General features: G+C 50.4%; 6 protein-coding genes across 6 annotated transcripts; 3 read left to right on the top strand and 3 right to left on the bottom strand.

Annotated features, from left to right (window-relative positions):
• Nucleotides 1-4,465: 4,465 nt before the first annotated feature.
• Nucleotides 4,466-4,777, top strand: EI90DRAFT_2845444 (uncharacterized protein; the record flags this gene model as incomplete). Its single annotated transcript, XM_039053714.1, has 1 exon — nucleotides 4,466-4,777. A coding segment is annotated over one exon (312 nt), but the record flags the coding sequence as incomplete, so codon positions are not given.
• A 3,836-nt stretch (nucleotides 4,778-8,613) lies between these two features.
• Nucleotides 8,614-11,408, bottom strand: EI90DRAFT_3145310 (uncharacterized protein; the record flags this gene model as incomplete). Its single annotated transcript, XM_039065271.1, has 11 exons — nucleotides 8,614-8,710; nucleotides 8,768-9,004; nucleotides 9,067-9,374; nucleotides 9,430-10,663; nucleotides 10,713-10,775; nucleotides 10,828-10,875; nucleotides 10,933-10,956; nucleotides 11,010-11,027; nucleotides 11,076-11,124; nucleotides 11,175-11,267; nucleotides 11,342-11,408. 11 exons carry the CDS (start codon nucleotides 11,406-11,408, stop codon nucleotides 8,614-8,616), a joined length of 2,238 nt encoding a protein of 745 aa, XP_038917348.1.
• Nucleotides 11,409-11,494: 86 nt separating this feature from the next.
• EI90DRAFT_2994803 (NUDIX hydrolase domain-like protein) lies at nucleotides 11,495-13,100 on the top strand. Its single transcript, XM_039056173.1, has 7 exons — nucleotides 11,495-11,810; nucleotides 11,872-12,107; nucleotides 12,171-12,244; nucleotides 12,296-12,454; nucleotides 12,505-12,619; nucleotides 12,673-12,739; nucleotides 12,789-13,100. Exons 1-7 carry the CDS (start codon nucleotides 11,612-11,614, stop codon nucleotides 12,887-12,889), a joined length of 951 nt encoding a protein of 316 aa, XP_038917347.1. The 5' UTR covers nucleotides 11,495-11,611; the 3' UTR covers nucleotides 12,890-13,100.
• Nucleotides 12,627-14,311, top strand: EI90DRAFT_639405 (uncharacterized protein). The gene is made up of 3 exons (XM_039067893.1): nucleotides 12,627-12,739; nucleotides 12,789-13,926; nucleotides 13,998-14,311. Exons 2-3 carry the CDS (start codon nucleotides 13,075-13,077, stop codon nucleotides 14,016-14,018), a joined length of 873 nt encoding a protein of 290 aa, XP_038917346.1. The 5' UTR covers nucleotides 12,627-12,739; nucleotides 12,789-13,074; the 3' UTR covers nucleotides 14,019-14,311.
• EI90DRAFT_639250 (uncharacterized protein) lies at nucleotides 14,131-16,776 on the bottom strand. The gene is made up of 5 exons (XM_039067892.1): nucleotides 16,462-16,776; nucleotides 16,218-16,397; nucleotides 15,830-16,162; nucleotides 14,907-15,773; nucleotides 14,131-14,856 (listed from the first exon to the last, which is right to left on the bottom strand). Exons 1-5 carry the CDS (start codon nucleotides 16,657-16,659, stop codon nucleotides 14,203-14,205), a joined length of 2,232 nt encoding a protein of 743 aa, XP_038917345.1. The 5' UTR covers nucleotides 16,660-16,776; the 3' UTR covers nucleotides 14,131-14,202.
• Nucleotides 16,777-17,072: 296 nt separating this feature from the next.
• EI90DRAFT_2994799 (P-loop containing nucleoside triphosphate hydrolase protein) lies at nucleotides 17,073-22,416 on the bottom strand. Its single transcript, XM_039056172.1, has 4 exons — nucleotides 21,540-22,416; nucleotides 20,419-21,476; nucleotides 18,217-20,358; nucleotides 17,073-18,156 (listed from the first exon to the last, which is right to left on the bottom strand). Exons 1-4 carry the CDS (start codon nucleotides 22,055-22,057, stop codon nucleotides 17,300-17,302), a joined length of 4,575 nt encoding a protein of 1,524 aa, XP_038917344.1. The 5' UTR covers nucleotides 22,058-22,416; the 3' UTR covers nucleotides 17,073-17,299.
• Between the last annotated feature and the right edge of the window lie 5,439 nt (nucleotides 22,417-27,855).

Raw genomic sequence — 27,855 nt, 5'->3', positions numbered from 1 at the left:
CCCTCGGCTGTATCATCGAGCTCACTGACATTGACCTGAGTCAGCGCACGATTTCCCAATTCCAACTCGATCCACCCAACTAGCTGTTCTATTGAGGATGATGGATTATTTGTCGTACGAGTTCCGCGGAAGACTGACAAGCCTTGGCACGAGAACATGAACATAACGCTTGCATCGGCTTCAGACGACCCACACGTTCAGCTCCTGGCCTCGCTTCTCCTTCGAATCCTTCCATTCCAACCTTCTGCTTAATTATTTGTTAGCCACCCCTCATCGCCGCACGCTTGAGTTCCCTCCCAGTGCACAGAGTCGGTTGCGTGTCATCCTATTACGAATTTCGGTTCTTGAATTATGAATCCCACAGTTTCTACCCCTTGCTCGCACCCTACATATTCCTGATCCCATGCCGGCCGACGCACTCCCTTGAAGGTGACGCAACAGCCATGCACCATTCCGAAGTGGACGCAGGGCGTGACCTAGATGGGTCCTAGATCAAGCATGCCTGAAGACCTCGGTGCTGATCCAACTGATTCTCCGGCCACCCGCAGCGATCTTAGGGTGCGTGGCGACAACCGTCTGAGCTTAGTATGGCGATCGAACGCCGTTTGATGCCACGAATCTCTACCGCCTTCCGTCCAGCAAGGATGGGACTCCAAGGCTGGATGACGGCTCCGTTGTCTTCGATGTTAGTTAAGTCGTCTGGTCGTTGTCACCCTTAGTTATGGTATGGTCCCCGTGAGTCTCGGTACTCTCCCCAACGGCCCTTTTCCTGCTGGAACATTAATGTCAGAGGCCTTAGTATGACAACATGACGCTCATACCGACGACCCGCACATTCAGCCCTCCTTTCTCCTCCTGACCCTTCCACTCCATCCTCTACCCAAATTCTTTGCTAGGCATTCTTCATCGTCACGCGCTTGGATTTCCTTCCGGAGCATGGCATTTTGGCGCTTTCGATCAGCGCTTTCACTTAGTCGACCGAGTCGGGCAAGTTCATTGCGCCTTCCAGCGTTACGAATGTCAGTCCTTGATTCATGAATCTCACAGTCCCCACCACTCGCTCATATCTCATCCCTGGTCCTGTATCCCTCGATCCAATCCTCCCGGGTGGTACAGCAGACTTGCACCCTTTCCAGACCGGATGCATGACTCAGATGCGTCCCATTTTACGGCCCCCCGCCAAGCACGCACGAAGACCTCGGCGTCTGTTCCTTTGTTGCAGGGAGAACCCCATTGTTCTGGATGGGAAACATAAGCGAGGGGACTGTCTCCATGCGATACTCGCTGGTTATCTTCAGGGTGGGTCACATCAACCATCTAGAAGCCTCGTATGGTGATTTAAGGCTACGAATCACAAATTTCTGTCACCTCCGGTCCAGCAAGGATGGGACTCAACTTCTGCTCCAAGGCCGGATGACGGCTCCAATTGTCGTCGAAATTAGCAAGTCATTTAGGACGTTCGCGGTCGTTGCGATCCCTCCCTCTCCACTCGTTAGTCACCTAGCTCGAGCGTTGTTCTGTCATTGCATTATGTATTGTCCTCTGATTTGTACATCACTACGCTTGACATTAATGATAATGGGTTGGTAGTGAACGTTGGTGAAAGGCAACAACATCTTCTAGCTCTGAAGTCGAATGGCGAGGGCACCACCACCCCGAACAAGGACCTGGACGCAATGGCATAGCTCGCACATATCCACATCAAGGTTTCCTTGCATGGATCAATTGAACCAATCATCCTCCCCGACTCATGGAATCCCCATCCGACATCCACCTATAGCAGACATCTTGTCACTTTGAGGACTGAGGATGCTGCGAGCACGAGGAGCCGCATTCCGAACAGATTGTCTTCGTCTGGCATGAAAGATCAGCACTTGAAATTTTCTTGAGCGGAACTAGCAGGCTGTTCATCGTCGTCATCCCGTTTATTCAACCCTCTGTAAGGCCAAATACATTTCACCTTACCGGCTATGTTCGATGCTCTGGATAAATTCAGACAGTAATCGAAAGTGTCAAACTTTCTCCCCACCGGGCTGGAAGCAGAGTGGGTTGGCGGAAAGAAGAGGTGACAAATCACCTTTCGAACATTGCGAGACGCTTTCGAGTTGGTTCTGGGGAACAAGCGGGAGGACTAGTGACAGGAGGGGATGGACGGAAGTCCAGCGTGTTAAAGAGTAACAACCCGATGGAGCTATGTTGGCGCGTCACGCGGAGATACTGGAGTGACAGGACTCCGGATGAGCGGAAGAGACGGGGGGGAATCGATGAAGCACAATTTCTAGGTAGGAGAGGGGCTGACAAGAAGTCCATTGCGGTGCGCTGATTGCTGTCTGAGAGCGGATGGGGCTTCGTCATCACTCGAAGTATTAAATAACATCTTCCACCCACCCATTCTCAATTTCAAGGAGGGAAGACTAGGTGTTCCATGTTTCAGAACGACAGCCAAATAGAATACCCCCGCTACTTGGATACGATGTCGCCGATTAGAGTTAGGAGCAGACATTACAGAGAGGAGTCCGACAGTAATAGAGTCTTGAAGCGCAAGATTGAATATTTTTGCAAATTACTGCTATTACTTGGCCAGTAATCCGACAAATTAGTGGATGCCGGCAGGTGATTGCTGCTGAAATCCCGTCCAAGTTTGTGTCAGCGTCACACAAAGACATCCAGTCAGACACAGCCCACCGTCAATAGCTTGGATCCTTATGCGAGGGGCGAAAAGGTCATTCAGAGCTGGTCTGGTACGACTCAGAGCATTGGAATCAAGGTCGAAGCATATTGCTGAAGAACGAATAAACCAGAGGAGTGATAAACCAGAGGAGTGATAAACCAGAGGAGTGACAAGGCGGACACCAGACGGGACTCTGATGTTCGTGTGTGCAATTAATTTGAATATTCGTGTATAGGATCGATAGCTCGCTGTGGCAGGAAACACAAGGCTGCGTTTGGTGGTCCGAACCAAATAACTGTCAACGACGGCGACCATGTTAAAAAATCGCTGGAAAAATACTCAAGAGAGCGGAGTAAACACAGGTGGGTTTTTTGGATTTCATTAATTATCGACCCTAATACTTTTGGTAGCGTAGTTTACAATCCATCGCCCACAGAAGGGGTACTTGAATATTTGTTGTCCTGATTTGGCAGTGGTTAGGACAGTACTGCCTTATATGTCGAGTGGTTCGACCCTCCTCTACACCCTCTGCGATTGCTGATACACGATGTTTGATCGATTTAAGTTTTCTAAAAGAGGGCACTCTCCTGCGCCTCCCGGTGGCCCATCGCGACCCTCGACCTCTGTTCCCAACCTCCAGTTCCCTACTGCTCCAACTGAAAGTGATGCGACAACTAGCATAGATCGTGGCGGATCTGATAGACCCCATCTTAAGCCTCTTACTACTACTGGCGGTAGTTCTCGAGGCCGGAAGCAGCGGTGGTCTGCTCGGCGCGCTATAGCTAAGCTGTTGAGCAGAACTCCCAGACCCGATCCCACTCATATCGACCAATCAAAGTCCTCCGATCCCAGACAATCTGACCCCTCTATGCCCGATCCGCCATCCCCTAATCTGTCGCCATTTCCCGTTCTCCTTGAGGGGGCCATTGATATCAGCGAGCGCACCATCCACGGAAATACTGAGACTCCCCACCCACCACCAGGACGCACAGGCATGAACTTAGATACCCCATCGTCAATAGATCGAACACCATCATCTTCGGCCGTCCCTGCTGGTGACGGAAAGAAAACAATCATCGCCACCACAAGGCTCGTCCTCCAGACTGCCGCCTCTGCTCTTAAGTTCGTCCCCATTGCGAATCTTGACCAGATACCAAATATACTCCTATCGTGGCTCCAAGTTTATGAGGTTCGCAGGGTGTCGCGATTCTACGATCTAATGATATAACCCCGCGTTTTTATGCAGACCATCGACAACAATGACGAAAATCTCAAGGGATTAGACGATGAAGTCCGAGATGCTCATGAAACGATCTTTAGGCCTCTCCAGTTGTGGACTGGCAAAGTTCCTCCCGAAATAGGTGATCTGATTGAACGATTTAACCTGTATGTACATTCACTTCATCGTCTCCTTGCCCAAATCTCAACTCTCGGTCACAGAGCTCTAAAACAACAATTACAGCAAATTGAGGCACTCGAACGCCAAAAGCTTGCCAAGAGGGTAATTTTAGCGACTGAGATAACCCAGGAAATAAGCGCTGTGAAGTCCTGTATCCGTGATGCTGTCTCCCGCTTTACCGTTCGTTTCGTTTCGTGTTCAGAGTGTCTGATGTCTGACTTGGGGTATACCTCACAGACCGCTGCAACGACTTTGAATCTCCTCCACACAATTCAGTCATCGGTGGACCGTTCGTTGCTGTCCCCTAATTTCACTGCTTGGAAATTAATGATATTTCAGGCGAACTCTCGAAACTCTACAAGGCAAAGGCGGAATACTTTGCGGTGAAAAGCAAGTCGAAATGCCTGGAAAATACCCGTGTCCGGACTCAGGAATGGATACTCAATCAACTGGAGAAACGGGAGCACCGATTCGTTTGGCTTCGTGGTTCTCCGGGTACTGGAAAGACTGCTATATCGATGAGCGTTGCCTCAGCTCTCGATAAACAGGGTCGCTTGGCGGCGTCTTTCTTCTGGGACAAAAATCGGAAGGGAGAAGGACTTGATTCGATTGAGCACTTTCCCTCTACTCTTGCATGCCAGCTTGCCTTGTTTAACGCTGAGTATGCGGGACTTCTTGTCAGTCGACTTCGACAGCCCTCAGCACTGAAGGGTCTCCACGGTTTCACTCTGGAGGAGCAGATGAGAGCTTTGATCGTGGAACCGATGCACAAACTCTTATCTTTGGGTGAAGCGCGCCTCGTCATTATTTTGGATGGACTGGACGAGTGTGGGGCTCAGGAGGAACTTGAGTCCTTAATGGGGCTTGTACTCATCCTCAACGAACTGCCGGCTGGATTTGCCATGTTGGTTAGCAGTCGTCCAGAGTCATCGGTCATCTCGGCTTGGGATAACGCTCGGGCTCAGAACCTTGTCATACCATATTCAGATATGGACATGGTCACGAAGGATGAGAATTTCCACACTATCTACCGCATGGTGTCGGAAGGCCTCCAGGGTTGCATCGATAAGTCATCTTGGAAACCATCAAAAGAAGACGTCGATGTATTTGTTTCGGCATGTCGTGGACTGCCTATTATCGCCTCAATCCGAGTCCGGGATGTCTGCATTCGAACTCGTCGTGGTGCAACCCTTCAATCCGAGTTCAAATACTTCCGTGACCTCATCGATGCCCCTGTTGACATTAATCAGGAGTACCTGCGCATACTTCGCCGTGCCTATATATTCGACTCATCTGGAGTTCCTCCACATATAGCGGAGAACTATCGCCAAGTGGTTGGCACAATCAATGTGGCGATTGAGCCACTGAGTGCGTTTTCCATGTCGCAGCTATTAGGAATTGCTGAGGAAGAGGTCTTAGCCATATTGGAACCAATTAGCTCTATTATTGGTTTCTCTGAAGAACGTGGCATGGAAATTACCTCGCCACCTGCCTCAAAGGACCCAAAGGGTGTCAAATTCTCTCATGCAACGATGAAAGAGTTCATTGCAGGGGATCCGATTGGTAACGAGAATGACAAAGTATTCTTTATCAAGGATGTGAATAAGTATTCCCTCGGACCACCGCTCCTCCGATTATTCAATGAAAGTTGTGAGCGGGATGTGTTTGGGGAGCCTGCCATTCTCCCTTTAGGAGACGAACGAAAATGGGACGATTTTGTGGAGAGAGAACTTCATCGCCCCCATCATTTCCAATATATTCGTCGACATTTATTCGAACACTTAGACCCCTCACAGCTCTTTGCACAAGGGTCCAATTTGCAGAACGAGTTTGATACGTTCCTCAAGCGAAATTTGGTTACATTTATGCACTTGGTGCGACATGATAAATGGTATAGCAGTGAACTCCCTGATGGATTTGATGAATTCAAGGTAAATAAAATCATTGTGTCGCGGTTATTTTGATAATGATGTCATTTTTAACAGAATTGCGATTCATTCAAACTTTTGAGAGAAGCTCGAGAAAAGCAATTTGTGCGGTATATGGGTATAACTTCCTTTGGACCATGGGTCCTCCATCGATTCACCCTTCCTTTCACCCCATCCTCATCGCCTTTTCACAAACTGTATGGCCACCTCTCTGATCCTGTCCGGATCTTCACCATTTCTGGCGAGTTTTCCGGGCACAGAATCCCATTGAGTGAGGATTTACTCAATGCTCGAATGGTTATGGAGGCGAGGCTATCTAATTTGCCAAAGGAGGCTGATAGTGAGGATGTTGAGAGTGATGATGATGCCCAATTCAATGACCCTGACGTCCGTAACGGTATCGTGACATGTGCGGCGCTCTCCCTTGATGGTCACCATGTAGCTCTTGGTTTTGGTAGTGGTGTCATCGAACTTGCTGATATCGACCTTCAGCACACGACTTCCCGATTCCAGCTCAATCCACCCAACCATCCAGTCTGGATCGAATTTGTTCATGGCAGCCACCAAGTTGCTGCTGAGGACAATGAGGGAAACGTCACCATCCTTAGACACGATATGACTTCCATTAATATCGGTACTCTTCCCAACAATCCTCTTCCTGCTGTAACTCGAGTATCAGATAATGGATTATTTATCATACGGGTTCCATGGAACGCTGATAGTTCTTGGTACGACAGCATGACCCTCATATCCATTTCGGGTGACCCGCATATGCAGCACCTCGCTTCTCCTCCTTCCGACTTGGATTATTCACCTCCCCATCACATGCTTGCTATTCCTCACCGTCGTACACTTGGCTTTTCTCCAGGAGCACGTTATATTGGCGCTTTCGATGGCCTCAGGGCTTTCACCTGGTCGACAGATTCGGGTGAGCTCATTGCGGGTTATCGTGTGATGGATTTTGAATCTTGGATTATGCATCCTGCTGTTTCCCCCGCCTGCTCTCATCGCATCCCTGATCCTGTATCTGCTCAACCTACCCTTCCCTTGACAGAAGGTGGAGCAGCAGATCGACATCATTCCGAAACAGATACGTTGGACGAGTCCTGGATTAAGTGTCCATTTTATGTTCTCTTGCAAAGTGAGGAGGATGAGTGGGATGGGTGGAACAAGAGGGACAAGGGGTGGCAGAAGTTAATAATCCATTCGTCTGCTGCCGGAAGAACCCCACTGTTCAGGACCGACGGAAACGCTAAGCTACTAGTTCTCTTCAATGGCAAATTAGAATTCATTATTCCCAAGGAGTATCGACCAGTTGATTCTTATGGTGCCAATAGTCTAGACGCTTGGTGTGGTGATCAAGTGATGTCTGATCCTACCTGTCTGTACAGCCCTCGGTCCAGCAAAGATGGGACTCGAATTCTCTTCCAAGGCCGGCAGACAGCTCCAATTGTTGTTGATCTCAGCCAAGTCCTTTAGGATGTTCGTGGTCAATTTCAATACCTTCCTATTTGCCTTGCGCGTTCTCAAAGCGGGAATCGCGAAGTTGCCCTTCCATCTTTCTGGACTTCCCTCGGACAAGGTTCCCTTTCCCTAGGGTGCAGTGGGCATAAATAAAGCTGGGAGACTTCAACAGATTTATAGCCATTCCTCCGTTGCACTGTTGTTTAGTCCTGGGTCAGACAATATGGATGCTCAGCGTTGCGCCCACGGAGAGGTTTCTTGATTTTTCCCTTCCACAGTTCCTTTCACCCCGGGTCAGAATGAAGGTATAATCTGTCCATTTGAGTCAACCTGCACCACTTTGGCCGAAACAAATTTTCTATTTTACTTTGGACGTACTGAAAAACCGGTATTTCTTTTACCGTTTCATCGTTTCACCCTCAGCTGCGCATAATGTGACAAAGAACTAACGTTGTACTTGTGTGTGCGTGAGCATTCAATTACACCGTTGGCTGCGTAGTTTGGGTTGCGAGTAGGACGTTGTGTGTATCGCAGCATCGTGATTGCTAAATGCCAAGTCCCTACGGGTAGGACTCAGTACACAGGGCTAATCTTACGAGCCTGCGGGAACGCTTCCGGAATTCAATGCATAAATGCTCTTCATGACTGGAGCAGATAAAACCACAACTATTCTCACGTGTCAAAGAAAGAAAGTCTTGACGTTCGGGAGTGCTTTATCTGTGCGCCCGCAGCCATGAACAATTGACAGGTGAATCTTCCCGTATTGTCCAAAATCGTGCGGATATCATCCATTCCGTGCCGTCAATTTGAGCCTGCTGTCCTCCTCGTAGGGTGTTCTGGTGCCTCAATTACAGTGTAAGATTCTTAGACAGTCATGGAGGCCACATGTTGGCGTCACTTTACTTCACAACCAACCGGCGATCGCTAGACACCAGCCCGTGACCAGGGTCGAAATCAGCCTGTGTTCCAATCTCTGCCACCTGGATCGTACGCGGGTCCTTGATCCTTGGATGACTGGTTATTGGTGAGATATCCGTATCGCAAGGACCGCACAAAAAGGCACCGCTCAGTCGAGGAAAATCTGTGTCTGTACGCATACAAATTTGATGGTATATGGATAGCGGATGTATATTAAGTCTTGTCCAAATGGTCTAGGCGACAGCTGCTTGTGCTCCCTTTTCAGTTTCTGAGAAGCCGTAGTTTTCGCCCTTGACGAAGGCGCGTGTACACTGAGCCATGGTCACGGATCTGTCCCGGAACCAACGGTGAACAATGAGTGCAGACGGGGATAACGGCAAGACTCACGCTCTTGAGATAGGATCCGTTTGGTAAAAATTCACAACTGGCTTGTTAAGCGGCACATTGGTAGCAGGAGCAGCCTTACGGGTGGCAAGGTTGTTGATACCCAAGGCAGCAACAGCATTCGATGTTGGCTCCGTGATGTCATAACGAACGAGAGAAGGCGAGATTTCCCACATGCGATCACGGAGGTAAAGAACATCGTCGTATGGCAGCGGAGTACCGACAGCTTCAGAAATGGCGCTAAAGAATCCGTGAGCGGTTTGTTGTCATTTATCCATGAAAAACGCGCTGCCTGTGCTCACCGAATGATCTTCCAATCCTCTCTGCTGGCGCCCGGTGGAGGAACAGCGGTTCGGCCTAACTGTGCCCGGCCTTCGGTATTGATCCATGTCGTACTTTTCTCAGTGTACGCAGCACTCGGAAGGACAACATCGGCAAGCTGAGCGCCAAGGTCACCATGGTGTCCCTGGTAGACCACGAAAGCATCCGGCGGGATCGATGCAGGGTCCAGTTCATCAGCATTGAGCAAATAAATAAACTTGGGCTTGGTGGAAGTGGCTTTCTTCGAAGGGACGAATCCAATGTCGTAGGTAGCAGCCCTTGATGCGACCTGCAAAAGAGCTGCATTCAAAGTATTTGTCTCACACAGAAGTGTGCAAACATACGCGTTGCAAAACATTAAACCCGTTCCACTCGGGAGTTTGGAGAGGGATCTTGTGTGCCTCAACAAACTTTGCCAATGACTGGTATATCAAGTGAGCATCAGGGTGCTCGTTGACGCCACTTCCAACGATGATCATGGGATTCTTCGCCGCCTTGAAAGACTTATAGAAGGCACTGTTGGTGGTGGCCAACTTCCCAATAACACTGGCATCCGTGCCTAGATGCTCATACTCGTAGCGAAGATCCGCGGCCCGACCAACCAAGCCAATTTTCAAGTCCCTGTAGAGATAGGCTCTGCGTATACGTGCATTGAGAACAGCAGCCTCATGGCGAGGGTTAGTTCCGACCAAGAGAACGGCGTCTGTCTTATCGAGCCCTAGGATGGTCGAGTTGAAGAGGTAGTTGGAACGAATGTCAACACTATGAGCTGGGAGGCGATACCCGGCACCTCCGAGCTCGTCAGTAGCTAGATTATCCGAACCCAGTCGGTTAACAAGATCCTTCAAAGCCACGAGGGACTCGGTATCTGCAAGGTGACCCGCAATAGCTTTGATCTCGTCACCTGCGGCTCCAGATCGTACTAGCCCGTCAGCAACGGCGGCCAACGCTTCCTCCCAAGAGGCAGGAATAAAGCGATCACCGCTTTTAATGAGGGGAGTTGTTAATCGCTGGAACCGAAGACCATCATATGCGTAGCGGGTCTTGTCACTAATCCATTCTTCGTTCACGTCGTCGTTTGTTCGAGGCTGAATACGCATTACCACAACGCCACGGGAATCTACCCGGATGTTGGAACCAAGGGCATCCAGGACATCCACAGATTCAGTGTTCTTCAACTCCCAAGGCCGAGCATGGAATGCATAAGGCTTTGAGGTCAGGGCCCCCACTGGGCACAGGTCGACGATATTTCCGGAAAGTTCAGAATCCATCGTCCTCTCGACATACATACCAATCTGCATGTCGTTCCCACGGCCAGTGGTCCCCAGTTCCTCGACACCAGCGACGTCGTTAGCAAAACGGACACATCGCGTGCATTGAATACAACGATTCATGGATGTTTTCACGAGTGGTCCAAGGTCTTTATTTTCGACAGCTCGCTTTCCAGTGATTTCATGGAATCGAGAACGGTCCGAGCCATATCTCATGGACTGATCTTGGAGATCGCATTCACCACCCTGATCGCAAATCGGGCAGTCGAGAGGATGATTGGCCAAAAGGAATTCCATTACTCCTTCTCTGTGAGCACATTCAGCCGGTGAAAAATACTAAGACTGATTCCGCTAACCTCGCTTCATGAACTAATGGGGTATTCGTGAAGACTTTAGTACCAGGCATGGCGGGCATTGCGCTGCGCCAAAGCTCTATAAGTAGTTTTTATGCGAGAGCAGCGGTAATACTACCATGATGCCACGGGCTTTGGCGAACGCTCGACCTCAACTAGACACATTCTGAGGGTGCATAGGTCTCAGCAATGTCCACCAAATAACATGTTTTTATTTACTTACCTGCAGTTTCCGGCAATGGCGAGACTACAAGAAAAGTTAGGGCGGGACCATGATTCGGCTTTCGTCACATCACACACCGGTCATGGTAACAGAATCTGGGTGGGGATTAGTGGTGCTCAACAGAAACGAACAAGAAATTTCACCTTGGTATAGGCGAACCAGCAGCTTCACAAGCCTGGATGAGAGCACTCCCTATTAAGTCAACTTGATTAGCATGTCGTGACGATGCGAGATATAAGCACGGTGCGAGCCTTGAGGGACAGTGACCTCTTTTCCATCCACAGTCAAAGTTACGTCCGCCTTCCGTTGATTCGAGGAAGTAAAGGGGCGGAGACCTTCACATGGTAATGCATGGATATCAGTCTATGAACTCAACACTTCCCAAACTACGTCGTGCCGATGAACGCACAGGACTGAGTCACAAGCTTTTTGGGAGCACATCTGCGCGTGGCACGAGATGATGCAAGCCGAAGCATACTTGGTGCTCGAGGTGTGAGCACTGCCAATGTCAACTATCCCCGTCGATGTGAGAAACAGCGCTGGCGGCAAAAAGCGAACCCCGGTCACGTGGTCTAACGAGTCGCTTGTGCCGAATTTGCCTCTGGCTTCCCACGGGGTACTTTGGCTTTGCTCCAACAAGCCGCACTTGCCAGTTGTTAATACATGGTAGAGCCGATTGATGGAGTTAGAAATGGATTCAAAATCGCTTTTGCCTATTGTTGAGCATTGCGACAATTTCAGTGTGCGAGGAACCACTGAAATCCTTGTCCCATTCTACGTCACTCCACCAGAGGGCACCGAGATCGTTATTGGATGGATTCGAGCTCCCGTATTTCGCATCTTGCTGGAGACAGGGAAAGCTGTATTTGACGTGTCAGGTACCTGTGCTTTGATAGACGCTCGGATTCATCGAGTACTTCTGAGTGGCGTTTGTACTAGAATCCGGCGTTCGTTTTGTTTCTGAGCTTGACTCATTCGAGAAGCGCAACGTAGCGCTTGCTACGCTATGCGAAATGTGGCACAGAAGCGGGTTCTTCAGCGACATCATCGGCGGAAGGCTCTGGAGGAACGAGCTTTATCCAATCTACTACAACCCATTCAAAAGGAGATTTAATGCAGATATCGCGTTTGTTCTTGAGCGTACTTGCTGCGCTATCTTCGGGCTCGTAACGCATGTGAGTCAAAGCAAGGCCGTCCCCTCTGTTAAATCAAGTCCTCTGTCGATACTCAAACCCTAGGGTTGTCATATGACAACGTACTTAGAAGGGGAGCAAAAAATATGGGTTCCAACCAGGGCGAAAACAAAACAAACGTCGGCAATCACATGCGAAGTCGTTGCCTCGCTACTGATAGGGTAAATTAGCTGGCCAGGGTACCTAGACAACTCCGTTGCCGGTGGAATACCGTATGGGTTGACTCCAACCGAGGCGCTCGTAAAAGAGTGCTTGGAAGAGGCCTCACTCGAGGAAAATTTTGTCCGTGAATACGTCCGAGCTGCTGGTGCAATATCCTATTTCTACCAGTCAGTGGCTCGACAGTCATTGCACCTATATTTAATTTCACTCCCGCCAGAACATCCAATGGATGGCTTCAACCAGAGGTGCAATATGTCTACGATTTGGTTGTGCCAGCAGGTGTGAATGCGCCAGAACCGAAGCCTTCAGATGGTGAAGTGGAGCATTTCGAGGTGAGTCCAGCTCCTGATGTCAGGTGTGCATAAATGTAAGGCGACTTTATTAGCTTCTTTCAATAGACCATGTTCTAGACCGGGTTGGGAACGGCTTGTTCAAGCCAAACTGCGCTTTGGGTATATTGGTCACTCACCCCGCTTAACGAGTCGCTCATTTAGTTTATAGTCCTAATAGACTTTTTTATCCGCCATGGTCACATCACTCCTGAATCAGAACCGAACTTTCTCGAGATCCTGACAAGGATCCATGGTCGATTTGGTTATTGACAATCCCTAGCATGCAATAGTGAGGACATCGGAGTAGGTTTGGTGGGAAGGGTTCCAAATATATGTATACTGCTCTCATCTAGGGCATGCATGCATTATGTTACGATAATAAGTCCCAAAGTCTGACGCCGATTTAGATACAAGTGTACAATGCCCTGTCAATAGGAGGAAAATACTAAGTGTATATGATACACATGAATAAAAAGACAGCAAGTGCTCATTTTTTAGCCGAGCGGGTTCGACGTGCAGGTTGGGCAGACCGAGGCAGTTGGCTGCTCGGAGTAATTGTACCCCTGCCAGCACCTCTAGCGATTGTAGTTTTCCTTGCAAGCATTTGTCTTGTAGTTCGGACATTCTTTGGAGCATCGTCCTCTTCACCCTGTCCCTCCTTACCTCCTTCACCAGATCCCATGCCTTCGTTCTCCTTGTCGACGGCTCCCGAAGGGGACTTCTTTGTTCCACTTCGGGTTTGCCTTGGCTCTCCTGCCGAGGGAGTTAGGCGACCGCGCGCTCTCCGATCAGAGGTCGTAACCTCGTCTGAGGCAGCCTCCTCCGCCTCACCCGTCGCTTCATCTTCCGATTCCTCTTTCACAACAGGAGTCGTTCGCTTTGTACGCCTGCTGACGCGGGATCCAACCGGTTTGGCAACAGGTTGGGACTTTTTTGCTGTGGGTGACTCCGCAAAAGCTCTGGTTCGACGACCAGTAGACGGTATGCGTGTGGGCCGGGCGATTGATGGCGTGACAATTACGACTTCGGGGGTCACAAGACTAGGGTTCGACTGCACTTTCCTGCCCACTCGGGCAGGTTTGGCCGGTCCAACGTCAACAGGAGACTTCTTTCGCTTAGAACCAGCACCTTCCTGCGACTGGGCTGATGCCAACAGGACGTCAGAACACACGCGGGGGATTTCGGATGTTGGCTGCCGAGGAATACCCTCAATGGCTTGTTTGCTAGATGAACGGGTTCTAGTACGAGAAGAGGACGGAATTGGCTCGGCCGATCGCGTGCGAGAGGAGCGACGAGTATTAGTAGTTGTGGGTGTAACACGTTCGACCTAACCAGATAAGCATATTGAAGTGCAGCGTAAAAATCTCGCTATATAAAGGACGTACAACAGTGGGAATAGTGTCAGCCCTCTCATTCGACAGGGTCTCCCCATCATCCTGATCTGGAGTCGTAGAAGATCGAACTGACTCTACGGATTCTTGGACCCGTTTCGAGGATCGTGTTTTCCTGGTGATACCCGGAGTGACTGACCGCACTCGCGATACTTCTCTTTGGGTATCTATATTGGGTGCTGTGATCAACGGTTATTGACACTTCAATAACGTGAAGACGAAGGGTATACCTTGGACAATGTCCTCAATTTCCGCCACTTCCACCTGTGTGAATATATCATTCATGCCCGCAAAACTAGGGGTAGGTGGGACAGCTTGTGGATTTTCAATTTGGAACATCTTGCGCATCCCTTGATACGATGGTGTGGCAGCTTCCCTGGGAACCGGAGCGAACAAGCTCCTGAACCCAGCGAACGAGGGAGTCTTTGGTGCGAGTTGGGACGACGGCTGACTGTGGTGACGAGTGGGAGTGGCTAACCCTGATGCATCCATCGTGCTGAGGGCGGCGATTACTGGGCTTTCACTTGTGTCGGAGGCACTTTCGGAAGTACTTGAAGCAGCCTCTTCTGACTCCTCTGGGTATTCGTGACCATCTATATTGAGGAGCCTCCGCGCCTCAGCGTACTGTTTCGATGGGCTTTGGAATCGGAGCAACGTTGGCGTATGACCAAAACTGAGGCGAGTAGCACGATTCGCATTGTCAATCTCAAACTTCTGAGCTTGCTTGCGAAGACTTTCCAAAGTTGGAGTCTGTGAAGGCTGACTGTTGAGCGGGGTAGAAGAGGGGATGGCGGTGAATGGGGCGGTGAAAGAGGCAACTTTGACAGGCGTAGAGAAGGTCGCAGGCTGAAACGACGTTAGTGAAAGTCCAGGGTAAAGAACATCAAAATACTCACCTGGATCGGTGTGTTGTCCGGGAGATTAGACTCTTCGGGTCTCTCATTGGGCTCTGGCGCGGCATTTCTGATCCAACGCTCAGGAAGTCCGAATGCACTATTGCGGTTCCGACGAGCAAGGAGGGTGGTTTCGGAAACGCCCGTCTCTAGGGACTGTGAACGGGGTTTGGTGGGGGAAAGGGGTGCCCTTGAGGGAGAAGGAAAGCCTATCTGGGAGGCAGGTGAAGGGGAATGGGGGTCGGATTCGTCCAAATGATTCGGGGGTTCCGTTTCAGATTCCGTAACGGGAGGATACTCCTCATCTTCGACGGTTTCCATTGAGTGATCCAGCAAAGAGCCAGGGGTCTCGTCCTGTTTTTCTTCTGGAGCGACTACACCAGATGCGTCGCGATGGGCGACATCTTGAGGTTGTTCTGCAGGTTCGCTTTCGCTGGCATCCCATGTTATTGAGAAGGGGGCGGCCAGAACGTTGCCGATGGCGCCGAGACTGGCTCGGAGAAGTGATGGGCGTGGGGATGTCGAACAGCCTAGAGGGGCCTCGTGATACTCATGGTCCTGGCCTTCCCCAACCAAAGACTGATCGATTGGCTCATCCTCTTCGTTCTCAGGATACGAGGCGTCGTTCACGTTCTTGGTGTGTTCAACGGGATTGCCTTCCTCCTCGAGTGAATCCTGCTCAAGCTCGTCAAGTTCTTCCACCTCTTCTTCCTCCGGTGGACTGTTCCGCTCAGGGCTGACGGCCTTGAAAACCTCCTCTTCATCCTCGCGATCTATCATAGCAAGACGGGAGTTGCGAACGAGTACAGCTTTGTGGAGCGTAGAAATGGTGGAAGTTGGTGTCTTCGGTCTTGTGGGAGTTCGGGGAGTCTATTCAATTCAATACTCATTTCTATTTCAGACTTGATGATAAATGACAAACTCACTTCCATGGCAAAACTCTGTTCCCTTTGAGGGCGAATGAAGTCCATACTAGACGACTTAAAGTCTTCCGTTTCTTTATCATGGTCCGAATCTCCTATGGACTCGACGATCACGAGGTCATTCCCTTGTTTCGAAACGGTAACGTCGTCTCCTTCAGCAAGGATAACTTCCAAATCGCGTTCGGCAGAAGACTTTACATCCCCATATGGCTTGATTGGACTTTGGAGGACTTCGAGGGAAGGAGAGAGGGGGGAGACCTTCATGTCAGGGGAGATAACTCGTGCAGCATTTATCATCGACATTCGTAATGACTTGCGTGATTTACGAGGTGGGGTCTGATGAGAAAACCTCAGAAAGGTAGAAACAAAATTGAGCACCAAAAGCCACTACCTCTACGCGAAATGGGTGGGGAGAATCGGAAGGGTATTCGAACCTAAATGTTTTGTTGTGAATCGTGAATTCCGCTTGGTCCTGAAGCGGTAAGATGATCGGTTCTCCACTGCGCGACGAAGGCATGACCACACTTCCATTCACCACAATGCCCTGCATACCCATCACACTGAGAAAGGCCTACACAGATATGGGATCCCGGACCCGAAGTTTAGTATTGTCCAAAATTTCAATCACCGCAAACCTTAAAATTCACCTGGCCGTTCTCAAACACGAGTTTGGCGTGAAGGGGAGAGACGAATGTAAAGTACATTCGAACGTCGCATGTTGTGTCGCGTCCAAAAGTGAGGACGTCCGAATCGACGGGGAATGAGGTGACGGGCTTTCTGGTCTTGTTAGACAACAACCGCAGAACGCCGTAGCGCCCCAACAGGTCAGTCATATCTGGCGCTCGCCAGGTTACTCCGAGGAACACCAGTAGTTACAGACGTCTGCCGAGGGCAAGTAGTTATCCGCTCAAGGGCGAACTGAACAAACAAACTTGGTCACAAACAACCACGGAAGCAAATAGACAAGTCAGAACTTAAAATTCAGGCGACGCCGGTTGGCAGTGACGGCAGGCTATTCGAGGATTCAAGAACGCGCGGGCGTTCTGAAACAGTCCATCATCACCTTGAAACGTTGATACAGAGGTTTCCGCTTGCTCCAGCACCTATATTGGGACACTCTCACTCGCCCTGTATGCATGTTTGTAACAATTCTTGGATGAACCACCCCAGCCTTTCCCTCCAGCCTCCATGAGCTTTCCCCAATGTCAAAACTATTTATTAGTTTCATAACGAATAAAAATACAGTGCCTAAGGGTGTAATGTGCGAACCAATACGTACATGCTTGCGGTGCAGGAGATTACAAATGCAGGTTAAATGAGCAGAGAGAAAAGATAAAGGAAAGCGGAAAGGCACAACAAACGAAAGGAATGTGACAATGTGGCGAGATTACAGAACGAAAGGTCTACTTTGGAGTCCGAATGCAAAGGACTGTGTTCGAAAATCAAAAAAGTTCAAACCAAAAAAATGGAGGATCACTCCACGTCCGCCCGCTCCCCAGCGCTTGCAAGCTGGAAGAACCTCCCACGTCTCTTCATGAGAGCCTCATATGGCCCTTCTTCGACGATCAACCCCCCATCAAGGACAAGTATTCTATCACACCTCTTCATCACGCTATCCTTATGGGTGATAAGGATGCAAGTCCGACCTTTCTTGATCTCCATGATGGTGTTCATCACAGCTTCGGAATTAGCAGGGTCCAGGGCAGAAGTGCACTCATCGAAGATCATAACGTTCGCACGGCCATTAAATAAGGCACGAGCGATCGATAGACGTTGAGCCTGACCACCCGAGATAAGAGATGCATTCTCCCCAATGACAGTATCGTAACCGCTGGGAAGGGACATGATGAAGTCATGAATATGGGCATCCCGGGCGGCACGCTCCACTAGCTCGAACGGAATGTTCTCTGAGTCCCAGCCGTATGCAATATTCTCTGCAATTGTGGCATCGAAAAGCTGAGCGGTCTGACTGACGATGGCAACGTGTTGGCGGAGCCATTTGACATTCGTGTCAGCGATGTTGAAGCCTCCGATGGTGATGCGCCCAGCGTCAGGCTCATAAAGCCTTTGAAGGAGGGCAGCGGTAGTAGATTTCCCAGAGCCAGAAGCACCAACAACGGCCACGCATTCGTCACGTTGAATGACACCAGAAAGTCCACGGAGGATAGGAACGTCAGGACGTTGAGGGTAATTGAAGTAAACATCATGGAAGGCAATCTCGCCCTCGATGGGGAAGCGTTGGGAACCACGCGACTCCGTTGTTTGAGTGCCGAGAGAGAGGACCTTGCCGAGATCGATCGCAGCTTGCTTAGCCTTCGCGATTTTCGGGACTATGACAGTACAAATCAGCCTCCTGCGAGCTAGAAGGGTGCTGCAAGAAAAGTACATACCAAAAGTAAGCATCTGCGACGCAATTGCCACCGAGAACACCACCAAGTTCAACACCTGAACAAGCTTGAGGTAGGAATACGTTCCCCGACTCATGAACACGGCTCCCACATAAAACAACAACGCCTCGGCGAGGTAAATCAACGCCTGCGCAACACCGAATCCAAGTCCCGCTACAAAACTTCCTTCCACACCAGCTTCCATCGCACCATTCACCGAATTCTCGAAGTATCTCTCAAATACGTTCTCGAGTGCCATAGCACGAATCGCACGAATGCTCGCAACGGCTTCATAATATCTCCTTGCGACCTCATCACGAGCAATCTTGTTACGAGCTTCGTACTGAGTGGAGATGTGACTCTGAAGAATCATGGCGCCTCCAAAGACTGGTACAATCGCAAGTCCGACGAGAGTGAGTTGCCACCCTCGAACCATCGCCCAAAGAAGTCCAACGGTCAGCATGACGATTACAACGACGAAAGGACCTGCAACGCTAGCAATAAGTGTCCTTGCATCATCGCCATCCGTCACAAGAATGGAGACAAGTCGTTCGGGACTGTTCTTTTCTTCATCGAAATATGCCTTATCCTGCTTGAGCAATGCGGAGAGCGCGCGGAGCCGGAGATAAGCAATCCATCGCATAGCAGACATCTCAAGGAGGTAGAACTGTAGCCCATTTGCTGCACCATACGTGAGAGCCGCAATAAGCACGAGCAACCCATAAAGGTTTGTTGTCTTCGCATCGGCCTCATTCCCAAGCCCAATCTGGGCAAGGAGGCGAGCCAACAAGAAGGAGAAGATGGGTGTAAGGGCACCGTTGATGAGGGCAAAAATAAGACCGAGGATGGTGGAAAACTTGTCGGGGATGGTGGACCAGAACGAGGCAGTCAAAACAAACACAGAAGGAAGCTGCTCTGGCGTAGGATCCTCAGCGGCGTGAGGGACAATAACATCAATCACCTGCGGGGCATGTCTTCGTCCGGAAACGGCCTGCAACCCGCTCTTCTCCATTGCCTCCTTGAAACCCTCGAAACTCTTTTCTTCCTCGTCCTCCATACTGGTCCGCTCGAATGCACTATCCCTTCTCTGGCGGAAAGAAACCATAACAGGAGAATCGGGCGCCCACCCAACAGGTTCAAACGTCATACTCCTCCGGACGAGATCCAAAGCCTTCGGACGGGGAAACGAAAGATCATCGGCCGCTGGACTCGGTAAACTAGTCACACTTGCACTCTTCCCGTGTGCACCTCCGACAACAAAAGCCGACGCCATGCTCGAAGGTCTATGATGTGTGTTCGTCGCCTCATCCACTCCCTTGACGCCCTTGTAGGCCGAAGGAGGAGCAACACTCTCGTACCTCCCTCGGAGCTTGTACGGGCTGAGATGGTTCTTTGGATGGGGCATCGCCATAGCTCTCGCCGTATTGCTGCCGCTTCCCACTATATCCCTAATCGCATCAACCTCCCAAGGCGCAATAACACTCTTTGTCCAAATACTAGCTCTTTTCGAAACGCGCTTGTCGGTTGTAGAAGCAGCTGGCATGTGGGCGGGGGACATGGCACGCTCGACAGCTGCAACGGATTCATGTGTTTGGTCGACAAGTTCAACGGGGGGAAGGGAACCACCCATGCCCATCTGTCTCTCTAGCATGGCGCGAAACTCGCCTCTGCCGCACCCGCCCACGTCATCCCACTCTCCCTTGCATCCTTTCTGTCGGGGACCGATGTAATTGCCGCCTCCACAAGGACACCCCGTGACACCTACGAGGTCTTCCCGGAAGCCTTCCTCGACGCACCGTCCATCTTTCATGACATACACGTAATCGGAAGGGCGTAGCATACTCAAATCATGAGTAACGACGACAGTGGTTCTTCGTTTACGTTCCTGCCTGACTGCCTCGAAAACGAGTAAGCGAGTAGTGGCATCGAGGGCGGAGGTGGCCTCGTCCAAAATGAGAACAGCAGGATCGCGGAGAATGGCGCGAGCGAGGGCAAGTCGCTGGCGTTGACCACCTGAGAGAGCAAGGCCAGAAGGTCCCAGGGGTGTAGAATATCCTCGGGGAAGGGAAAGGATGAAGTCATGCATTAAGGCAATTCGACAAGCTTTCTCAATGTCAGCGGCGGGAACATCTTCTGGGCGTTTGCCTGTCAAAAAGTATAAATTAGTCATTCCAAGTTAATCCAACAAATCCCCGACAAACTCACCGCTTCCAGCGACACCGATTGCAACATTAGCCATGATACTTCCTTCAAACAACACACACTCCTGTCCAACGAGCCCAACGCGTTCGTGGACCCACTGCTGGTCCAATCTTCCCATTTCAACTTCATCGAACATCACAACGCCGCTGGCAGGCCGATACAACCCAGCAAGGATAGAAGCGATAGTTGACTTGCCAGAGCCCGACGAGCCAACGATGAACGTGATGTCGTTACCAGCAATATGGATGGACGGGATGGGAGAAGTGGCAAGTGACAGAGCAGGCTTCCCGGGACGAGAAGCGTACGTGAAAGTCAGGTCATGAATGTCGAAAGTGCCCAGACACCTTGTCGGCCGCAGGCCCTCAGAGGCAGGAATTGGTTGGGGATAGTTTGATGGAACTTCAAATTCCTCCATGTAAGGGGGGGGGACGGTCCCGTCGTCGTAATCATGCACATTCGCGGCGTCTTGATCATCATCCCCATTAATAACAACCTGTAAACTGGCCATAGCTGTCTTCCCCTTCGTGAGAGTAACGAGGAGAGGCAAGCACGTCCCTAAGCTCGCCTGGAGAACAATGCAAGCCCAAAAGACACTCATAACCGTTCCAGCCGATGCCTTGCCTTCCCTGACGAGCTTAGCGCCAAACCAGAAACCCTGAACAAACATGGAAAAGAGCACGAACTGGACGGCGCCGTTTGAGGCCCCCCACACAGTCGTACACGCCTTGTAGGCCTTGATCGACTGCTCGAGAAGACTTGAGACCTGCGACTCTTCGTAGCCGGCGGCGTTGTACGACTTGACGGTGGAAATTGATGCGATGGCACGGGTGATACGAGTAGCAACGCTGGCAGTAACGCTTCGCTCGGCGTCGTAGTGTGGTGCGGAAAGGGTTTGGGAGGCACCCTGAATAACGATGGTAATAGGGATGACGGAAAGGATTACAAGGGAAAGGGACCACGATTGTTTAAAGGCTAGAATGAGTGCAGCCAGGGCAGATGCTGCATTTTGGATCGTGAGACCAAAGGTAAGAGAGACGGCCTCCCGGACATCTTCTGTTTCTCTGCAATTACGAGTGGCGCCGAGGGTCAGCAAGTGAAGTCGCTCGCAGGTTGTGATGACTTACCTTGCGAATTTAGCCATTAGTCCACCAGCCCCAATGCCGTCTGAGGTATTCTCGGATTCCGAGACGCCGAGCTTATCGAACCATTCGATATCTCTGCGAACCACAGCGTGGAAAACTTTGTTCCTTACTCTCATGACGATGCGTTCGCCAACCCTCAACCATAGCCCACTGATAAGACTGCTGATGATAAGCGAGCCAGCGGCGAGGCACACGAGCTCAATAGCCACAAGCGTCATGGTCCGAACTAGACGATGTCTATCGCCATCCGTGGGGGAAACGTTTGGGAACTGGGCCATTGCGTTGAAAGCCTGACCGATGAGATGTGTCATGAAGGGTTGTACACCACCACCGACGAGGGACGCGATGACGGCGGGGATGAGAAGGGTGAAGACATCGTTGCGAGAGCAGTGAGAGAAGAGAAGAGCGTAGGTCGGTGCTGGTGGCGAACGCTGGGTTGGTTTGGTGTGTACGACTGTTGGTGTCGAGAGAGGGTCTGAATGCGTTTCCTTGTTCTTCATCGTCGACGGCGGCGTCTACGTCGGTCGTCTTCGATGATAACGAGCGTAAAGGATGATGGGGAAAAGACAGAGGTTGCAGTATGGTAGTTTTGCTTTGTAGGTGATGGCCATAGTGCGCTCTTGTTGTCCTTCAATAGACAATAGGCGACCGACGCTTGTTGTTTCAATTCAGTTGAACGAGACTCAACAGGGCTTTTGTGCGGACTTTCGTTTTGTTGTTGTCCGGCAACTCCCGAAACAAGCCCTCTCACCTTCTTTTATAGTGCTGGGCGACGCAGGTACCATTGAGGACCAGTAGACCTTATTCGCCCCCTCCCTCTCAAGCCTATTCCTCACAACTGTCGGGGTGGTTTGAACAGAAAGCTCAGGAGACGCGGAGTTAAGACGGTCATGTGACCGACTGTTGGTCCGCCAAGACGTTAGAGTGGCCAGAATTATCTTCCCCACAAAGAGAGGCTGGTCACCTGTCTACCCAGTTTGACTCTCAACCCAAAGAGCAGCACATGCTATCGGATTACGTGGGAAGGCGAAAGTCATCAATGCAGGGCACTTGCACAGAACTGGCACACTGATCACAAACCAGCGCGCTATTGCTTCTGGCCAGTTCGAGGTGACCTGCATCGGCACGGTGGGAACGAACCCAGCATGTGACAACTTATGTACCCGTCTATACATCATGGAATCCGATGGTGTCGACAACCAACTGCTGTGGTTATCCCCATCCGATGGAGCGAGAACGTTCCCCACCCACGGTACTCCCGACTTCGAATTCTCACCGGGAACTATGTCAGTCTGTGTTAACCGTCTATGATAGTATTGCACTGAGAAGGGCCGCAGCTGGTTTTTGCTTGCCAAAAATGCTACCGCAATGCTTATTTGCCCGACTCATGCCAAAGGGAGAATACGACCATTGCTGCCGTCGAACGCCCCTGCACGCACTACCTGACTTGGCCTTGCACTTCTGCGCCTCCCACCCCTCATTGCACAGAACATTATCCTTGGTGAATTTTCTGGTCTCGGGTGTTCCTGGGCTCGCACTTGCGGAGAGCAGCACTGGTCCCCAATCTATCTCCCGCACTATTGTGAACAGTACGGAATAATTCTTCCACGGCCTTCATCCCTTCTAACCTAAGGGCCCAGGAAGGTTGTTACTCGTTCTCGTCATGACCCATGCCAATGTTGGGGTGTGGCCGCCAGTTGACTATCGCTTCCATTCAATCCATGCTCGCTCTGCCAGTGGTGGCTGAGCGGGGGGCGGTATATTCGTTTCGGTCTGCGCGGAGTGGCAGCGGCCCTATACTCAGTCCTGACAAAACTCCGTGGGACCATCATTGCAAGTTTTCCAGTACTTAGCCAACTGGCAGCTCAGCAGCAGCATCAGCCTCTTTTCGTTTTTACGGTGCTTCGCTGAAGGAACGAGATGCGCAAACAATAATGAACCCGACTGCTTGCGTACCCATAATACTATTATCAATACCAGCGATTTCATGGTGCACATCCAATAAACGACAGGATATTAGGGCAATTCGGAGCTCGCGAGCTTGCAGAACATACTATTAACGGAGCATCCTTGATGGTGTATACGAATGCCTCGCTCTCGATGCCGTGATGCTTCAGCTTGATCATCTCCTATCAAAATCGAAATATTAACTTCGTTGTCTCGAATGATCTACCGGGCAATCATTATGGCTCAAATTATTCGTACGGCATCAACCCGCTAGCTTCATTCAGCCCCAAGTCGGGATGCAGGTGCTCTTCGATTTCAAGTGAGAAGTGGTCTGAAGGATTCAGGATAGTCGCATGGCACTAACGTGCCAGCTGAAACTTGAACACCTGAGTTCGACCGAAAGCGGCTTTGAAATCTCACGCAGCCCTGGAAGAGTTCCCGATCAGTCAGCCCTGCCAAAATTATACAAGGCCCATGTACATAAGTGGTCACAGGAGTTCCATAAGCCCGCCACATAGGGGTCAGGGCGATGTCCGGTTGCGGCGATGAACACCTCCACGCTATTAAGCTAGAGTCCCCCTAGAAGCGAATTCTATGGCAAGCGCATGCCATTCGGAAGCCTTACCCGGCCATCCGGCCGGTGACATTGGGTGGTGCATGTGCATTTTCCCATGTTATTGCGGCCTCACGCCTCACGCCTCACGCCCTGTTCTCTGGCTGCAGCATTTCCTGAGAACGCGACCTCTTAAGTACACTTTCGGGCTACTTGCGGTGACTTTTACAGGAACACATGTTTGCCACCCTAAAACAACACCATTGTCGTTAGCATGTGCCGCGGGCTCAGCATGTGGACATACATGCTAGGAATTGCTTGGGCCTGTTTCTTCGTCACGTCCTTCAGAAGAAACCGTCTCCCACTTCCGCCTGGCCCTCCTAAAGCTTTTTTTCTTCGGGAATGCGAAGCAAATTCCTCCAAAGTTTAGACATCAAAATTTTATGGAATGGTCGAAGCTTCATGGTAAGTGCACCATAGTCCCTTCGAGTGAACAAGCATAGGAAGTATTGACTGTACACCGACTGCTCAAGAGACATGCTGCATCTCAGCCTTCGGCAGACCTGCCATCATTCTTGACAGTGTTAAAGTTGTCTCCGATCTTCTGGAAAGTAGATCCACTATCGATTCTTCTCGTCCTAATCCCCACATGGCACACACGATGAGATATTCTCCACTCGCTCCTTACGAACCCAGGTTTTTCCCAAGCAAGGAAGCTCATGAGCTTCGCGCTTGATGTAAAGATATCCACAACATATCACCCTATGCAAGAGCATATTGCTCAAGAGTTCGCATTATCGCTGCTGGACAATACCTTCAAGTTCAGACAAAGTCTCAAGTGTGCCACTGGTAGCGCCATAATGGAGATTCCTTGTGGCTACAAGCCAAAGGACATCAAGGACTCGTTTGGCTCTCGTTGTGCAAGCTACACATAATTTTGGGCTTGCTGTCTCAGGAGGTTTCTGGATTGATTATCTGCCACTCCGTGTATTTCCTTTTTTTGGGGAGGAACCTTCTTCGAAATGTCTGAAGGCTTGTGGGGAAGGCGGGGCCTTCCAGGTCCTGTATCATCATCATCACTCTCAAGTAGACCTGTACAGTAAAATATATCCTGTAAGTAACATAGGTTTGTGAGCAGTCTGTCGCTCTGGATCCCATCGACGAAAAAGTATATCAGAGATGATCGAGAGCTATCCGTCTGAATTCGGAACGAGTCGCATCAATGGTGGGGTGCTTGGAACTGATTGCGGTGATGAATGCCACCAGGTAGCTGACATGCGCCTGACTCGTTCACTTCTTTGCCGCTTCAAAGACTAAGGGACGCACTATGGGGAGAGGGAGACGAAGAAGAAATAATCAAGTGCACTTCTTCTACCCTTTTTGGAGACACCACACCAGCCTTTATCGCCAGGGTATGAATGAGCTTTACGCTTACTGGCTCCGACTTGTACAGCTGGCAGTGACGGCTCATGCACATATCTTAATTGAAGCTTTCTTCTTCCTCATAACACTTCATCCAGAAGTACAACAACGAGCCCAAGAAAAACTCGATAGGGTAATCCGTCCAGATCGGTTACCTACGATGCAAGATTATGAAGATCTAGTCGCTGTCATGAAAGAAGTTCTGCGTTGGAGTACTCCTGTGCGTATTGCAGTCCCACCGCCGATGATGAATGTTGAGGCATGCTTTGCCGTAGGCGTGTTGCGTCGCTAACGCGGAGTATGAGTTTGTCAGTACTGTCACAGTTAATTGAGCAGATCAATTTGTATTGTGTCCTTCAAGTGAACCGTATATATAGAGCACCCGGGCAGCGTTGGCTCCTTTGCATGGTCTGACCACGAAGTCCATCGATCTGCTACACTCGATCTGGCTAGCGGCCTCTCATTCTTGCTGTCATTTTCAGGGAACGACTTTTGCAACCCATTTAGCCGCATGAAAGCGAATTCTTGGCTATACCCCAGGCTAGGCAGGATCCCAGCCTCTACTAAAGACCCCGGGCGTCGGAAATAGAATTAGCTTTGGTCTCGCTGTGTTGCCCAATCTCAAATTCTTGGGGAAACCTGTATGACTTGACAGCTGCTGCGGCTGAGCTGAAACATCTTAACCCAACGATTGGCTCACCAAGTTCATGAGTACACCCCGCTCGGTCATGAGTCGACGGGCTCGCAAAATAATCGACGGGTCTGCCACCATGAGATCGTCACGCTCCTGGATGTCGACCCGCAGTCATCGGGTGGAATGGCGTCATGATGCATGGCTCATGGGTCTAATTTTAGTTTCTCAGTGGTAGGCAGGCCTGAAAGAGGAAGAGATTTCGAAAATAGCTCAACTTGGCGTCCGGGTTGGGCCAAAGATCCGAAGTCAACAGCGGAAAGTTCGAGTCCAGATTCTTCATGGAAAGCACGTCCAGAGATGAGGGATGACAATGTTTACACGTATCCATGCGGCTCAGAATGGCCTGGAGAGTGTCAGCTCATACATAGATGTGCCTCGAGCCGCACTGGAATTCACTGAGTGTTATTGAAGTGTTTCGGTCCACGCCAACCAACCTTCCGCCGTGAAAACATGTCATCAAGATTCAAAAGCATGCCGAAAGTGATACCCACTATACGCTCTGCATGTGTCATCATGAGAAAGGACAATTTTTCCGAAGATCGATCCATGCAGCATACGGTGAATTGAATTCGAATTGCCAAAGATCCTCTCGTTTGAATGAATCTCCGAGGCCTCCATGCCAGACATGGCTTCATGTCCTCAAAGCGTTGCTATGCAAACCGTCCCAGGCAAACTTGTAGCACCTGGGAAGTGCCCTGGTTTGCCACTCATCCCAACACGGTTCGACGTGTGTTCTAAATTGTACCCAATGTCCTCCCTCTCAGCATCCTAAGCGGGCCCAACCCGACCTCAGTACACGCTAACTACCCTGGCCCCTCCCTGTCGGTGTGCTGCATTCTTTGATGTTGGAGCAACTTTGACACGCGATATGCGGCTGACATTGCTCCAAGTTCGGGAACAGCATACTCTCCAGTAAGCTTCCCAAGAACGAGGCAACCAGACAGGTGGGTGGTTCCCATGAGTTGCCGAAGCGCTGCTCAATGGCCATGTGTTGATAGATTTCATATTAAATTGTATGGACATCAGCTCAACTGCATAACAGCGAACGCGCATCCACCAATAATAGCTAGCCCCTTATTTCGTAGCTGAGATCAACTGGCAAGACTACGAAGGGTGAGATCATTCAGAAGCCCTTCTGGAGCATGGACAGCCGTAACAGTGCAAACATTCCACCGAGGGAAGCGTCTCTAGAACCAGACGCGTTGCGGTCTGCTTGGTAGTCAACATGCCCCAAAAGTTCAGCAAGACCATGAGCATACCCAGTGCGGAGCAAACGAACCGGCATGTCTGCTGGGGGCTGAGTATTGGCTCGCTCAACTCTCCTGTTTTGGAAGTCCTCTAACAGGAATGAAATGGATCTGGCAAAAGGAGGAGCAAACTCCCGCACCCGGGCATCAAGGCAAATGTAATCAAACCAAAAGGAATATCTCAACAAAGTGAACTGACGCAACCAGACTCGTACCCAGTCGGAGTCGGTCGTGGAGTAACATGCAATTCGCTCTTTCCGCGCAAAAAAAAAAGCAAACTACATATTATTGCGCGTCCACGATCGACTCCGACTGGGTACGAGTCTGTGTCGCACCTGTGAAAGAATGGGTCCGAAAGGAATATCTTGACGGAGCGAACCCCTGCACCTGTCAAGGTAAGAACGAGGCAACCAGACGGGTGGTCCCTCACGAGTT

Source organism: Cantharellus anzutake, assembly GCF_015039405.1.
Source record: "Cantharellus anzutake strain C23 chromosome Unknown EI90scaffold_18, whole genome shotgun sequence".
Taxonomy (NCBI): domain Eukaryota; kingdom Fungi; phylum Basidiomycota; class Agaricomycetes; order Cantharellales; family Hydnaceae; genus Cantharellus; species Cantharellus anzutake.
This window is presented reverse-complemented; position numbering and strand designations above follow the sequence as displayed.